A 17,464-nucleotide genomic window follows, 5' to 3' on the forward strand; every position below is an offset into this window, starting at 1 on the left:
AAAATATTTCTATAATAAAATAATTATTTTGATATGGACAAAAAACATAACATTTAATATATCGTACGCGAAACAGACCTTAAGGAATTCTAAAAGCGGAGGGCCACTTCTTTTGAACTTTGAATAGTATGGTCTTATTTGCTCGGTTGAAACAAGATGTATGCAGCAAACAACATAGGAACACCACCCACCCCAAATTGGTGGTTGTTAAAGACAAATTGGAAATGAGCTTTTGCGAAAATGATAGGCATTGACACACTTAAAATTCCTTCCCCCACTTGCACAAGAGAGAAGTACTGGCTGATTCTAAACGTGATTCATATTTTGAATACTTGTTTTCCCTCTCTCTCTCTCTCTCTCTCTCTCTATATATATATATATATATATATATATATCTGAAAAATAAGATGAAAGAGGTATTTATTTATTTATTTATATTATTATTATTTTTATAGAAGAGATACTCTGGTATAGTTTTTGATTAGCGGAAGAAGGTATTATATAATTAAAAATTAATACATACAATGAGTAAAAGCTGGGACGGACCCAGACCATTAAGTGAAGGGGACAATAATAATATTTTTTAATAATTTTATGGGGAAAATAGTAATATTTTAGAGATATATAACTAAAAAAGAACAATTTAATAAAGTATATTAGTAAAAAAAAAAAAAAATTCAATCTATAAAAGGTAAGTTATCACATCATGATGGACTCATTAGGAATAAAATTGATAATTCATTAATCACTAATATAATTAAAAAATAATAAAAATCATTCACTTAAAAAATTATATTAAGAAGGAAAGAGGGAGTACAAATTTAGTTTTTGATATTTGACAATAGAAAATAATTATTCATATATGGAATATCCATCCTTACATTTATTAACTCAAATTTCTTTTCTTTTCTTTTCCCTAATTGTACCGAAAAATGCTACATCACATATTCACGGTTGGATTCAAATCTAAGAATTACGGAGTAATAACTTTCACAGATTGGGAATTTGTTAAAACAAATATCTCGACAACATTTTTTAGTCATTTAGCAAGTCAGGGACATTTTGGGCACCATATATATACAGTACACACACATATAATTTCTATCACATACATGTTCACATGATTCTCTTGCACTTTTGGTGAAGATCCCTTTCAGATGCTTTTTCTACGCTTGACTGTTTCTTTCAATCAAACCAATCACACACTTAATTCTTCGTTTCTCAATTTTTCTCTTCAGTCTGTTATTTAAATCCGTACTTTTCTCGACAAATTTGTAAGACAACGTGGTAAACTCAATCTGAAATTTCTAACAATTGCTCCGCCATTCATTGAACCATTCTCAGCAATTACTGAAACTTGAAAAAAAACACACACACACTCTCTCTGAAACCAAGAGCTCTCTCAGATTTTTTTTTTTTTTTTTTATTCATATTTTTGTGTTTCTGAAGGTTAGAGAGAGGGAGAGAAAAGTGGGAGAGAGAGATGGAGGCTGTTCTACAGACAAAAGGGCTTCTTTCTCTATCTCCAAATCCCAAAATCAGGGCTTTCAATCCACCGCAAGAGGGATTCAGGCATAGGTTCAACACCTTCAAACCTAAAACCCTTGGTGGGTTTTCTCTTTCTCTCAATGGTTTCCAAAAAATTCATGGGTTTGTCACAAAATCTCACGGGGTTGCCCCCAAAAATAGAACTTCACTTATCTGCAGGGCTGAGGCTGCAGCAGCTGCTGATTGGCAGCCACTATATAGAGAAGTGGAGTCACCCAAGTTTATGGGTATTGAGCTTGTCACTCTCAAGAAGATTGTTCCACTTGGATTGATGTTCTTTTGCATACTCTTCAATTACACAATTCTTAGGGACACCAAAGATGTTCTGGTTGTGACAGCTAAAGGGTCTAGTGCTGAGATTATACCATTCTTGAAAACCTGGGTGAATTTGCCCATGGCTGTTGGGTTTATGCTGTGGTACACAAAATTATCTAATGTGTTGTCAAAGCAGGCCCTCTTCTATACTGTTATTGTCCCCTTCATCGCCTTTTTCGGGGCCTTTGGGTTTGTCTTGTATCCTCTCAGCAACTATTTTCATCCTACAGCTCTTGCTGATAAGCTTCTAGCCACGCTCGGTCCGAGGTTCCTTGGTCCGCTTGCAATTATGAGGATCTGGAGTTTTTGTTTGTTCTATGTCATGGCTGAGCTTTGGGGAAGTGTGGTGATCTCTGTGCTCTTTTGGGGGTTTGCCAATCAGGTAATAATCTTGTCATCTAGAGTAAATTCTGGTTTTTGAATTAACATATGTCTGCTTGGTTTTTTATTCTTATGTTTTGAAATTATGTGATTTTGATTTTTCTATAAGAACATTGTTATTTGATTCTTTATTTCATTATGTTGAATTAATGGATTCGTAATGGTTTCTCTGCTTATTGATGGTCAGATACCTAAAGAAAATTTGCAATAGTACAAACTACAAAGAGAATTTGACGTTGATTGAATTTATGTTAATAATCGTATATTAATAAACATTTTGGCTGGTTCTGAATCCATTTCTATAAAAAAAAGTCTATGTCTATGTATGTATGTATGTGATGCACCGGGCATGCATGCACTTGACTGATGGCTGTGAAGAAGAGCCCTTGCTCCCGTTTCCCTTCATTTGGACACTGTGTTCCCCTTCTGTTGTGCAACATGGTAGCTTGATTGCTTGAGCATCGATCCCTGATTGGCAAATGCTTTCCTGCTGCTCCTGCTGTATATGTATGTGTATATGCATGTAATAAGACGGAAGAGCTCCCCTTGCTTTGTTGCACTCCCGGCTTCCGGAGCAGAATTTTTTACAGAAAATATGATATTTGGTTTTCATCTACCATTACTTCAACTCAGGTATATGTATTGGGTGTAAAAATGTGATTTGGATTTGTCAAATCTCTAGACCTATGGACATCGGACAAAGCTAAGTATTTATTTTATAGGGGATGTAGGGCCACTGCTTAATTATATAATAATAGGTTGGACTGACTAGTATGAAGATGTGTGCTTGAGTAGAACAATCACTTTATATAAATTAAACCAAAGGTCAGGTCTGTATGGTAAAATGGTGTTTTTTTATGAAACATATAGTGTTCAACACGGTGCTTCACTCGTTTTGAAGTAATTTTATATTAAAATAAATATAATTGGAGAGTTTTATGTATAATTATATAATAAAGTTGTACTATTGGATATACCTGTTAGGTACACAACTACACATCTAATACATATCTAATACCCCTGTCCAAGAGTTTGTGGTCTTTTATCATTCCGAAGAGCCATGTTATATATGTTGTATAATGAAGGAGGGAATAGTATCAGTAATGTTGTTAGCATATAAATGTCTAGACTTTCAGTCATAATTAGAAAATATGTGTCATAATGTTTTCTGCCATCAGCATAAATTTCATTACTGCAGTTCATGTAAATCGTCCAATTTCAGAAGACCTTGAAGTATTTATTTGTTAGTATTCTTTGAACTTATTGCAATATTTCTGACCCTCGCTGGGTCTTGGTAATCAGAATGGGAAAAATTGTGAGTTCTTTTGTATTTGCTTGGGCTACACTTTTTCCATGCTGATGTTATTTTAGGCAGTAGACAGATTCTTTTAGAATCTAGTTTTAAAAACACACTTCTCTGAAATTTTCCGTCAAATGAAGTGGTTGAGGCTGCAATTAACATTGTTGCATACTTTTTGCAGATAACAACTGTAGAAGAAGCCAAAAGATTCTACCCTCTGTTTGGGCTTGGCGCCAATGTTGCCCTTGTTTTCTCAGGTCGGACAGTGAAGTATTTCTCTAATCTGAGAAAGAATTTGGGTCCTGGAGTTGATGGTTGGGCTGTCTCCCTGAAAGCAATGATGAGCATTGTAGTGCTGATGGGGCTTGTAATCTGTTTTCTGTATTGGTGGGTGAATAAATTTGTTCCTCTTCCAACTCGTAGTATGAAGAAGAAGGTAATCATCAACATAGATACTTCTCTCTTCTTATTGTATTTCAACTATCTTGATTCTTGGCAACCCGAGTCTATCTATCTGGTGCAAAAACTTAAATTTTAATCACTTCCGTTTATCCCTTATTATGAGAAACATGGTAACCCATCTTCACATTAGGCAGTGGGATCCAAAATGTCATTAAATTGAATAGAGAATTGCTACTTCTAATATGAAAAAGGCTTGCACTCTATAGTTTTTTCTGCTGTTTACTGGTCATACTGGCTCAGACCCTGTTCTCCAAGTGCTTAAAATTAAGATAATACTTTTACCTTTTGTTGTTAAATGACTGCAACCTATCAAAGGAAAGGAAAGGAAAAGAAAAATTAACTGGAATATCCAAGATACTCTACAGGTCCAGTTTTTTTTTTTTTTTTTTTTCTCTATTAGGCAGTTGCATTTTGTAAAGTAATGATTTCCATAACAGAACACAATTCCCTTGGCAGGAGAAGCCGAAGATGGGGACAATGGAGAGCTTAAAATTCTTGGTGTCTTCGAGATACATTAGGGATCTTGCCACTTTGGTGGTAGCATATGGTATTAGCATCAACCTTGTTGAGGTTACGTGGAAATCAAAGCTCAAAGCTCAGGTAGCTAAATTAGTCATCTATTTCTCTCTCGTTTTTTTCGTTTTTCTACTTATTACTAACCCCAACTCCTCCCCCCCCCCCCCCCCCACCCCCCTCCTCTCTCTCAAAATTGTGCAGTTTCCTAGCCCAAATGAATACTCTTCCTTTATGGGTGATTTCTCAACTGCCACCGGAATAGCAACTTTTACAATGATGCTGTTAAGCCAATGGATATTTAACAAGTATGGTTGGGGAGTCGCTGCAAAGATCACACCCACTGTCCTGCTACTCACTGGAGTTGGCTTCTTTTCTCTGATTTTGTTTGGGGGCCCACTTGCACCTGCTATTGGGAACCTTGGGATGACTCCACTTCTAGCGGCTGTTTATGTGGGTGCAATGCAAAACATTTTCAGCAAGAGTGCCAAATACAGCTTGTTTGATCCTTGCAAGGAAATGGCATATATTCCTTTAGATGAAGACACCAAGGTTTGATTCTTTACTCTCCTGGGAAAAGAAAAAAAAAAAAAACTATTACTTACGATTCAAGATTTTAAATTTTCTTCTTGCCATCAATGTCAGTCATGCCTCTTGCCATCAATGTCAGTCATGCTAAAAATAAAACGCAATTTTGGAATGTCAAAATATATGACTGATGAAGCTTTATATTTGGTGAGGAATATAATATTTCTCCAAAGTTGCTTTAAAGCGAAAAGAACCATTGAGATAATGTCATTCTTCTAAAATCTAAACCACAATTTACTAAGTTACATTTCAAAGATAATTGTCTTTTCTTCACTTGAAACATAATTTCCCATTATATTGCCTTAGGTTAAAGGGAAGGCAGCCATTGATGTTGTCTGCAACCCATTGGGGAAGTCCGGCGGCGCTTTGATCCAGCAGTTCATGATCTTAACCTTTGGTTCACTTGCAAACTCAACTCCTTACCTTGGAGGGATACTTCTGGTAATTGTTCTTGCATGGTTAGCGGCGGCCAAGTCTTTGGATACCCAGTTCACTGCGTTGCGTCGGGAGGAAGAGCTTGAGAAGGAGATGGAAAGGGCAGCTGTGAAAGTCCCACTTGTAGCACAAAAAGAAACTGGAAATGGTTCTCTTGCCAGTGGGTTGGCACCAGACGACTCAGTCAGCAGTTCATCTGAAACCTCAACTCCCCGCAATATTTGACAATATCGTTCAATTAATTGCAAAAAAGGAAGATTAAGCAAAGATGACAATTCAATGTACCGTCAGGTGATTTGCTGGTTGAAGAATTTCTCTCTTTTTATAGAAGTAATCAGAACATGCTGCTTGTAGAATTTTACTCTTTTTATAGAAGTAATCAGAACATATTGGTTGTAGGGTTTTGTACTATTTATAGAAATAATCAGGACCAAGGCATATAGCCAACTTTCTAGTTTCTTCTAAAATATAGATGTGATGTGATGTGATGAGCTTATTCTGTATAATTCAAGTTCTTTTTTGTAGAACATGCATTGAATTTATATTTAATGTATTGGGAAACTTTCTTGTCAAGATGTGGATTGCCTACATGAAGATTAGCATCCCCATCTGTTCTCGATGGTTTAGCTAGAAAATTTGATTATTGTTAAATTGAGAGGGCATGTCGACCTTCAACATTTTAAATTTTGGTCGTTTATACTTTCATTTGATGCAATGATCTAGAGTCTTTGTCTACAGGCAACTAAAGATTGGCATGTCGATAATGGTGGTAAGTTCTTAGCAATTTCCATTCTTTTGAGATTGGATATTGTGGAGAGAACTAGAATTGGCGGCTAAGACAGTGAAGTGGCGAGTGGGTGCAAGTTGCACACCAACTAGTCACAACAATTCATTGGATCTATTCTTGCATTCCGTAGTTTGGAAGGGTATTCTAAAGGAGTTAAAAGGCTTAAGGTAAGGGATTCTATTTCACCCTACCTTTTTAAGTTTAGCTATGAATTTCTCTGCTTGACAATTAGGAAATTTACAGCTGGTTCTCATTTAAAATAGCATTGGAGGTGTAAGAAAACACAAGACCTCAGCCATTTATGATTTGCTGATGATGTTCTTTTGTTCTCTCATGGTTACTTCAATTCCATCACATTGCTTACTCAAGCTTATCTTCCCTTTGTCAGTCTACTGGTCTAACTCTTAATCCTTATATTTCTTTCAGCCGTTTCTGATTCAGAGCTTCAAAGTATTATTCTGCTACTAGATTCCCAATTAGGATTCCCTCATATTAAATATATCGGAGTCCTCAAAACTTAAAGCTTCTGGTAGATAGAATTACTAGTAAGATCATTCAGGGAAAAAAAAGAGGAAGAAAAAAATACAAGAAAGATCAAATCTTTGACTTCTAGGTACCTTTGTTATGCAGGAAGGTTGCAACTTATTGAATCAGAGTCCTTTTTGGTAACTTACTTCTTCCTGAAAGCAAATATTCTTTAAGTAGAATGGATCTTTGAAATATTTCTATGGTCTGGCAGTGAATTAGCTTCCTCAAAAGCTGAATTTGCAAATATTGATTTTGCTGTGGTTTGGTTTATGCTTGGTAGAGCTTTGTTGTGGCTTCCTTGCTCTCTCTAATGGATGACTGAGTTTGCTGATTGGTTTTGGTGGTCAATTAATTAATGAAATCCCATAATACAATTTATATGAAACACACACAATACAAGTAATTGATTACATCACATATAATATTAAAATATATGTATCCATGTATAATATGGGTTGCACACCACATGAATTGATGATGTTTTTGGGGGTGAGGCACACCACACGAACTGAGTGGTTATAAAATCACCCCGACCCAAGCTTTTGAGAAGAGGCACACTTGGACCACACTGTGGGACTATAAAACAAAAAGGAAATGAAAAGTTCACATGGTGTGCACGTACTACTGTGTGTTCAGATTACAAAATTTGGCAATATACATGTGCCTACATCACATTCCTTTTGAACAATTCTCAACTCATCTTCACCGCTTTGCGAGATTCTACTGGATTGATGCAACACTGTTAAATCGATAATATAATAGGAACGACATGTTTGAATATCGTTGGACTGTTATATCTTAATGTAAAATATTGCATTGTCAAAATAATGTGCTGTGTAAGATTTCCATGATATTGTATCTTATTGCAAAGAACCAATGCAATGCTCGAGTTCAGTAAAGGTATGGGTTTGATAGCCAATCAAATCTCTTAACCAAAAAAAAAAAAAAAAAAATTCTCTTAACCGAAGGGTTGGAATAGTTATAAAAGATTTGGGCTCTGATACCTTATGAAGTATTAGGTGATTCCTACTCGGCGCAAACAAGTCTTAGACTCTGTTTGGATACACATGATAGAAAAGAGAGGAGAAGATATTACGTATTTGTTATTAGAAAAAAGAAAAGAAAGGAAATGATGTAGGGGAGAAAAGAAAAGAAAAGATAACAATCAAATTATTATTATGCCCTTTAAATAGGTGGGATATGAGTGGAATAATAATTTTCTCATTTTAATTGTTGAGGGTAGTTTTGGAATTATAAAAGCACTTAAACACTATCATTTATCTCTTTATTAGTCTTTTATCTTATTTTTGTAGAGATAAGATATGAGATCCCTCCTTATCCCTTCATATATCATTTATTTTCTCTCATTTTAAACAACTCAAATGCAATCTACGCTATCCTTATTGACTTTTACCCTGATACCACTTTATTGGAAATAGTGACCTAGATACACACACCACTCAATAATATTTTGGAAGAGAATGATATGGAGGAATACTTGAAAAATTATTTTATTTCACTTCTATTATTTATAAAATTACTAGAGTATACGATTATATAGGCCTCACAAACATATGTATAACCATTACATTTAAATGCCTAATTACACTTACTATTCCCACTAACATAACCATTTAGCCTTAACTTTCACGACCCTTAGTTTTACATAAGTTTCACCATCACACTAATTCTCATTTACTAAATCTCATTAAGACAATTTATGTAATGACCCGAACCCGTGGGTCCAAATTGCTAACTGGGTCCTTACCCGAACCCGAAAACAACCGAGGGCAAAATGGTCAACTAAGCTGTGTAAATTAATTATATAACTCTAAATGAGTCTAAATAGGCCAACATAAGTCATTAGGGTCATTTGAACCCATAACACAAAGTCCCAGACATAAGAATGAGAATTTCACACAATTGCGCCCTTCATTTTTCAAGGAATTTCGGAGCAGTCCACACTAAAAAGGGTTGTAACTCTCTTTACGATTTGAATTTTTGAATGAAATTAATTTCATTGGAAATTTGACTGAAAATACTTGAAATTTGACTCAAGAATGAACCCATTTGGATTTGAAATGAGAAAGTTATAACCATTCAAAGTCTGAATTAAAAAGAAGAGACAAGCAGTAAGGGAGCCGGCTCCCATTTGGATGGAGCCGCCTCCTTTCTGTGAAAGGAGCCGCCTCCACTTACTCCAAAGGAGCATGTTCCACCTAGGGGTGCATAAAATAACCGGAACTAGAACCGTGAGAACCAGAACCGTTTTTACCGGTTCTGACGGTTTTGGTTCCGGTCTCAGTTCCAAATTTAGGAACCGTTGACATATGGTTCTGGTTCCAGCCCGTGGGAACCGGTAAGAACCGGAACCGTATATATATTATATTATATTATATTATATATATATATATATATATGTATTATATAATATTTAATTTTATACTTAAAAAAAGAAGGAAAGATAAGTCGCTGGAGCCTGGACCTTACGCGTGAAAAAAAACCTATTAGTTTTTTGCCCTAAATCTCTTACGCTCATTGCTCTCAGTCCTCGCCTCCTCCCAATCTCTTATCTTAGGGTTTGACGAAGTGACGAACCCTAAGCTAACCCTCGCCTACTCTGAAGTCTGACCTCTCATTGCTCTTGCCTGAGTTGCCTCCTCCCATCTCCTCAGTCCTCATCGCCCTCGCCTCTTCTCAAGTCTCATCTGAAGCTTTCTCGTCGATTTAGTCCTCATCGCCCTCGCCATCTCAAATTTCATCATTAATCGTCTCCGATCTCAGATTACTTGGTAAGTCCTTGATTGATCTGTCACTCCTATCTCAGATTTCTCATCAATCATTCATAATTTCATCCTCACTCCCATCTCAGATTTCGAGTCAAGTGAATCCTCCAAACTTCTAAGACAGTGACACGGTCACACGGCTTCTTCGATCTACACCCACCCACCATCTCAAATTTTCTGTATTTTGTATTTATTTATATTTATATTTTTGATAATATATTAAGTATTTTGTTATTACTATACTATTTGTAGTGATGATGGTTTGAACATTGCAATTGTTTCGTCTAAGCAATGAACCTGTGTTGTCTTAATACAAGTACTGTTTGGTTCACTAATTATGTTTATCAAAATTCTCTCATTTGTTTGAAGGGAAGTTTATTGGGTTAATGTAACGACTCAATCCACCACATGGTATGATATTGTCTGCTTTGGGCCTGAGTCCGCATAGTTTTGCTCTTGGGCTTTACCCCAAAAGGCCTCATACCAATTGGAAATGACACACTTACATATAAGCACTTCACCTTTCCCTCTCCCAGGCGATGTGGGATTGTGTACTCGTAGCTTGTCAGTGTGGTAGCCTGTCGGTGTCTCTCGCACCCGCTCACGACACACCCGCCCACAGGGTCATCACAATCCACCCCCCTTGGAGGTCCGACGTCCCCGTCGGCACACTTCCGGCTGGGTCAGGCTCTGATATCATTTGTAATGACCCACTTCACCACATGGTATGATATTGTCCGCTTTGGGCCTGAGCCCGCACGATTTTACTCTTGAGTTTTACCCCAAAAGGCCTCATACCAATTGGAGTGACACACTTACATATAAATACTTCAACTTTCTTTTACCCAGGCGATGTGGGACTGTTGCACCTTAGCTTGCCAGTGTGGTAGCCTGACAGTGTCTCTCACCCACCCACGGCACACCCACTCACAAGATCATCACAGTTAAGGAGTTTAAATTTCAGATACTGTGCTTTGAATCAGACACTAAGATTGTTGTTGATTCCTTGGCCGGGATGTGTATGTGCCCCATCGAAATTGCTTTATTAATTTATGGCATTCAGTCAATGTTGCAATTCCTGTCATGGTACTCGGTGAATTATGCTAAAGGTTTTCATGGAATCGAACCGGTTCTACGGTTCGATTCCGTACTATACTGTTCCAGTTCCGGTTCCATTTTCAAGGAACCGTGGTGAATGGGTTCTAGTTCCGGTTCCGACCGAACCGTGAGAACCGGAACCGTGTGCACCCTTAGCTCCACCCCAAAGGAGCATGCTCCATTCCAAAGAAGCAGGCTCCACTCCAATTTTTTTCGATGAAATAAGGCTACTAGAGCCGACTCCCAATAGGAAAGAGTCGACTCCCAACCTGGGAGGTCTGAAATCTGCTACCCCAAATGCATTTCTAAGCTGTAAATTCAATCATCTCAACCCTAACATACATGAATGATAAAATAACAACTTGACAAACTAATTCAAGGAATTCTACAACATGGCGACATAAAGAAACTTTGATTTCATCGTACATTCATCATATTTGTCCGATTCCAATGTTCCAAAACAAAATGTCTTTAAATTACATTGTTGAAAAGCTATAAACCCAAAAGAAGATAGAAATCCTAATGAGACCCCAAACAGATGGTGTCGAGGTCTCAAAACCATTCCTACCGTTGAATAGATACACGCTACCACTTAATACAATTTACAAAAAAGAAAAAAAAAGAAAAAAAAGAAAAGAAAAGGTAATATACACATCAAACACAAAAGAAGTCCAAATCTCTCTCAACCAGACTAGGCTTGTGGTGAATTGTCGTCCGCCACTTTTTTTTTCCAAACCTGAAAAATATAAAGGAATGAGCACAAGGCCCAGTTAGGGATGGCAACGGGGCGGGTTTGGAGCGGGTTTCCTTAAATCCCGCCCCGCCGCTTTTAATTTTTGTCAAGTCCATGCCCGCCCCGAGACCCGCGACGGGTTAGACTTTCATGTCCAGCCTCGCCCCGTTGGGAAATACTGTGCCCCGTGCCCGCCCCGCTAACAAATTTTTTTCTCCCACGTTTTGGAACTTAAGCTCGTGCTATTTAAATGTGGAAAGTCTGGGAATGGCACAACAAAAATGAAATTATGTATCCCAACAAAAATAAAAAAATAACATGCACATAACATAATTCAGTGAATATAGTAAACAAAAATAAAAATTTAATACAACCAAATCACAAAAAGTTCTAAGCTTCAACTTCCACCATAACCAAAACAAAAACAAATTTAATACCAAGTTTACATCCCAAATTAGGATTGTAAGAGATGGGTAACTCGGTAAGCTGCTAAAATAAGTTATTAATATTATATATATATATATATATATATATATATATATATATATATATATATAATATAGTTATATGCTTAGCGGGGCGGGGCCCTTAGGATATGTGTACTAAACCCTTACCAGCCCCGTGACCTGCAACGGGTACAAAATTTGTGTCCATGCCCGCCCCAACGGTATAAAAAGTGTTCCCATATCCGTTATTAATGGGGTGGGATGGGGCGGTAAAGATTGACATCCCTAGGCCCAGTAGAGATTGCCTAAAGGGCATCTCCTAAAATTAAGTAGAGAAAACGTATGCTTAGACACGTTAATGAATAGAGTAGGAAAATAGGGATCATGTCGGGATCACACATCATCAAATATGCATGAAATGGCTTATGTAATGCATTCCACACATACACTCTCACACACCCAATCCACACACCGAAAACGTACTAACTAGCCGGATTTTGGTACCCCCGCTATCCCTAGGGAGAATTTGCTAGTCGTCCCTGGCAAATGGTGACACACAACTACCATTTGGGGCCCGAGGTAGCTAAATTACTCACGGGTACCTCCCTTGTTCCTATTAGCTAGCTAGCACCACCGATAGGGGGGTACCTCCCCAAAACCGGGTTTTAGAAAAAAATTTCTTCAAACTTTCCCAATTCACTTATCCAAAATTTCCTTCACAATACACCCAATGGTCAATGCGAATGCAACAATGTTAATGCCATACTTACAATTCTCTACAACTTCAATAGTCATCATTGTCCATTTATAGCCGTAATTTTACCTCCACATGAATTGTTACACAATCATCAAATTATGAACATATATGGCATTGACAATGATATAATTATTCTATAAGTCAACATATGATCACTAAAACCACAATAATATGAATTCTACAATTAAACATTCACATTGGCAATTTTACAAGCACATAGCATACTTGGCAATTTAAGAACACTAAAAATGTCAATTTAATATCAAGGAGCATGCTTGTTCACAATTAGCCACCTAGTCCATTCAACCTTTGAAATTTCTCATCACATAATCATCATTTAACACATAACAACAAACAAATTGACATATATCATCAATTTAATAAAACCGTAGCATGCTATTACCAAAATGACATCAAATTGGCATGTAAAAACATGGATTCAATTACAAAATTTAAGAACTATGCAAGTTAGACAACTCTACCTTGTTTTGAAGCAAAAGCCCCTATTCAAACCCTAGATTTCAAAAATCCAAGGTTGGTCAAAAGTGTGATTTGCTCCTATCAAACTGAAGATCTCGACGAGCTCTCCGTTTTGCCTCAAACAGCACCAACAAACTCCCAAAAATGAGAGAGAAAATGAAGTTTGAAGTTGTGAAGAAAAGAAAAAGAAAAATGAGAAAGGGAAGGAGAGGGGGAGCTTACGGGAGAGAGAGGAAAGTGAGGCCAAACATGGCCTTTTGGCCATTAAAATGTATTAATGGTGGGCTCCCAAAAATAAATATCATTTTAACTTAAATTTTCCTACACAAAATTCATATACAAACACCACTTATAATACAACCACAAATTAGCATTTAAGCATTTAACTTATGCACAAAAATAATTATGCATGGTATGCAACGGACCCGAGACACAACCCTCGTACACGACGACTCCGTAAGTGGGTCCCACCCAAGATTTCCCTACTCGAAAAATAGAAATATACTAAAATGACAACCAGTGCATTTTCAAGAGTTCTGAATCCAAGGAAATATCCCACACAACTCTTGGACACATTCGGAACACTCCACGGTGTCCGGCACGCAAAACGTGAAAAGACGAAAATACCTTCAAAAAATTCCAGAAAATGAAAAATGGCGAAAATCAGAAACATTACAATTTACTACCCACTAACATGCTAAATGCCCACATATACTATGTAAGACAAATATTTGAAATGACTAATTAAATACTAAAATCAAGTTTATTTTTCAACACCCCCCTTCAAACTTGATTTTGTATGTGAATTCACCACCTCTATTGGATTAGAGAACCTCTATATCGTAGCCACTTTGTTTTTCAACAAGTGCCTTAAATTTCTTAAAAATTTCATACACCTCCGATTTTTGTTCAAGAAAATACATCCATGTTTTTCGGCTAAAATCATCAATGAACAATAAAAAATAATTATTCTTACCAAATGATGATGGAGAAATTAGACCACAAACATCCGAGTGGATAAGTTGTAGTGGCGCCGTAGCTCTTGTGGTGGCTTCTTTAGGAAAAATTTTCTTTGATTGTTTTCCAACGAGACATCCTTCACATAATTGATTTGGATTGCTTATGAAAGGCAATCCCTTCACCATCTTCTTTTTGGCCAACAACTCTAGTCTTCTAAAATTCAAGTGCCCAATTCTTAAGTGCCAAAACCAAATTAAATCATTAAAACAAGCTTTCAAACATTTAGCCTTGTCGGTTTGAATATTTAACAAAAACATCCAATTCTTTGTCATTGGAACCTTGGCAATCAAATTACCCAATGGGTCTCTTATCGAAAAACTACAATCCTTCATGGAAATATTGCAACCTTTTTCTAAGAGTTGTCCAAAATTCAAAATATTGTTCTTCATGTTAGGCACATAATAAACATTAGAGATAAATTGATGATGCTCATTCCTTAAACGAATCAATATTTTATCTTTCCCTTTTACTGGAATTTGTGAAAGTCTCCAAATGTCACCTTACCATTTATTGATTCATCAAGATCGATGAACTTTTCACACATATAGTTGCTAGCACTTGTGTCAAGATACCACACACCTTCTTCACTCTTTTCACCTTTGTATGCCAACAATAAAGTAGGCTCCACTTCTTCATCAACATAATTAGCCTTTTCTTCAATATCGTTAGCAATATTTCTACATTCCGAAGCATAATGACCATATTTTTGACAATTGTAACATTGAATTTGAAACTTATCATACCTCATTCCACATGACCTGAGTAATTTTCTCTACCACGACCTCTTGTTTGTTGTGAGTCATGATTTTTTTTCTTCATTGTTAGTTGTGTGTTGACCGCTTCTTTCTTCTCTTCCACGGTCTCTTTCTCTTCCTTAGCCACGTACATTTCCACGTCCTTGGCCTCTTTAACTTCCGCCTCCATGTTTTTCGTTTCTTTTGTTTAACAAAAACTTTGTTTATAGCACTTGCTCCAAAGCATCTTGTTTCTTCACCACCTTTTCTTCATGAGCTTGCAACGAACCCATAAGTTGATCAACAGTCATGGAATCCAAATCCTTTGACTCTTCATGCCTACAACAATGTAGTTGAATTTGGAATCCAACGACCGAATGATTTTTTCAACGACCCTTGTATCAGTCATGGTGGTTTTACTATATCTCCTTAGTTGATTTATAATAGTCAGGACCTTCGAAAAATAATCTGAAATTGATTCAGATTCCTTCATATGCAATGCTTCAAATTCATCCCGTAACGTTTGGAAGCAAACTTTTTTCACTTTATCAACTCATTGGAAGGAATTTTGAAGAATCTCCCATAATTGCTTTGCATTTTCTGTACTAGCAACTCTTTGTAGTATTCCATCATCCAAACATTGATGGATGGTCATCACCGCCTTTTGGTCCTTCTTTCTCATGGCTTGTAAAACATCTTTTTCGGCTTGAGACAAAGTTGCCTCATCTTGTGGCTCATCATAACCTTTGGTAACAACTTCCCACACATCCTGTGCTCCTAAAATTGCCTTCATACGAATACGCCAATTTTCATAGTTATTTTTGGTGAATTGCGGCATTTGAAATGGAACCAAATTGTTTGCCATTTCTTCCCTCACTCACAAACTAGCTCTGATACCACTTTGTTGGCTTTTGTTCTAATTCTACTTTTTAGTTTTACTCTGATACCACTTTATTGGAAATAGTGCCTAGATACACACAACACTCAATAATATATATTTTGGAAGAGAATGATATGGAAGAATACTTGAAAAATTATTTTATTCCACTTTTACTATTTATAAAATTGCGAGTACAAGATTATATAGGCCTCACAAACATATGTGTAACCATTACATTTAAATGCCTAATTATACCTACTATTTCCACTAACATAACCATTTAGCCTTAATTCTGATGACTCTTGGTTTTACATAACTTTCACCGTCACACTAACTCTCATATACTAAATCTTATTAAGACAATTTATTACCCACTAACTTACTAAATGCCCACATATACTACGTAAAACAAATATTTAAAATGACTAATTAAATACTAAAATCAAATTTATTTTTGACGACTTTCTTGTAACCGATAAAAACCGACTTTCACGTGACAATACACTAATCGCAATACCAAGGCTCACATGGCATATTAAATGCAATACATTTTTTTAGACAAAATTACCCTTTCCTCTTGGTTTCCTTTTATGCTCTTTCTGTTATATCTTTTCTTTGTGTACAAATTACTCGTATGTACATATTTTCGCTTAAAATTTCTTCTCTTTATAAAATATTTTTTCCATAGCTTAAAATTCTTCTTATTATAAAATATCTTTTCCATTAAAAGGCTTTGTTGCAGGGAATGAAATTTTTGTCTTTTGCTATTATCTTCAACTTCAACCATAGTTTTCGCCCTAAGAAAGAAAAAGAGGAAGAAAACAAAAATTGGGTTTGTAGATCTATTTCGTTTATCTTTTTCGTCATTTGAAATTTTTTTTTGGATATCAAGAACAATAATTGAGAATTAAAGAACCGGGTTCATGGGTTAACCGGGTCTCCATAACTCATATGGAAAAAGATGAAAATAGAGAGAGTTTAGAAAGGGAATACATATATATATATAAAGAGAGAGGGGATGAGAAGACTTGGGGGCGTGGGCGAAGCGGAGAGAGGCGTGTGTGTTTCTATTAAGGACTCCACTAATTACAACATGACACTTGGACTTCAAAAAATAATCGCTATTAAGTAGGTTTTTTTTTTTTTTTTTTTTTTTTAAGTTGGGTGAAATAGCAATGCTCAAGACAATTTATTACCCACGAACTTGCTAAATGCCCACATATACTACGTAAGACAAATATTTGAAATGACTAATTAAATATTAAAATCAAATTTATTTTTCAACAATCCTTTCTTTAGTTTCTCTCACTCTCCTTCCACATCTCTCATCCAAACGTATTAAATATTAAAACCAAAATGATTGCATTGTACGTAGGACTGCAACTCGGGCGGGTTGGACACTTAACTCGGGCTCAACCCAGCATACAAATCTTCAGCACAAGCCCAGCCCAAGCCTGGGTATAATTTCGCCTAGTGAGCCCAAGCCCAGCCCATACTTAATTTTTAAAACACGGGCTAAACTCGGGTTCTTTATTCGGGTTATATTTTCGGATTTTCTTGGGCTTTTAAATCGGGCTCTCTCAATTTTATTAGTGCTTAGAGTTGGAGTAGTTGTATGAGTTTCAAGTTTCAACCTTATCATGTTCAAGTAGTGCATCATCATCTCCAACAAC

The 17,464-nt window shown here is 36.4% G+C and overlaps 1 protein-coding gene across 1 annotated transcript; it reads left to right on the plus strand.

Annotated features, from left to right (window-relative positions):
- The first annotated feature begins 1,102 nt into the window (after positions 1 to 1,102).
- LOC132282497 (plastidic ATP/ADP-transporter-like) lies at positions 1,103 to 6,115 on the plus strand. Its single transcript, XM_059784202.1, has 5 exons — positions 1,103 to 2,245; positions 3,726 to 3,980; positions 4,463 to 4,606; positions 4,724 to 5,071; positions 5,414 to 6,115. The coding sequence occupies exons 1-5, from the start codon at positions 1,484 to 1,486 to the stop codon at positions 5,765 to 5,767; spliced, it is 1,863 nt and encodes a 620-aa protein (XP_059640185.1). The 5' UTR covers positions 1,103 to 1,483; the 3' UTR covers positions 5,768 to 6,115.
- The last annotated feature ends 11,349 nt before the right edge of the window (positions 6,116 to 17,464 follow it).

Source organism: Cornus florida, unplaced genomic scaffold (assembly GCF_030987335.1).
Source record: "Cornus florida cultivar Cherokee Brave unplaced genomic scaffold, ASM3098733v1 CherokeeBrave_3.0.0_Hap2_Chr11, whole genome shotgun sequence".
NCBI lineage: Eukaryota > Viridiplantae > Streptophyta > Magnoliopsida > Cornales > Cornaceae > Cornus > Cornus florida.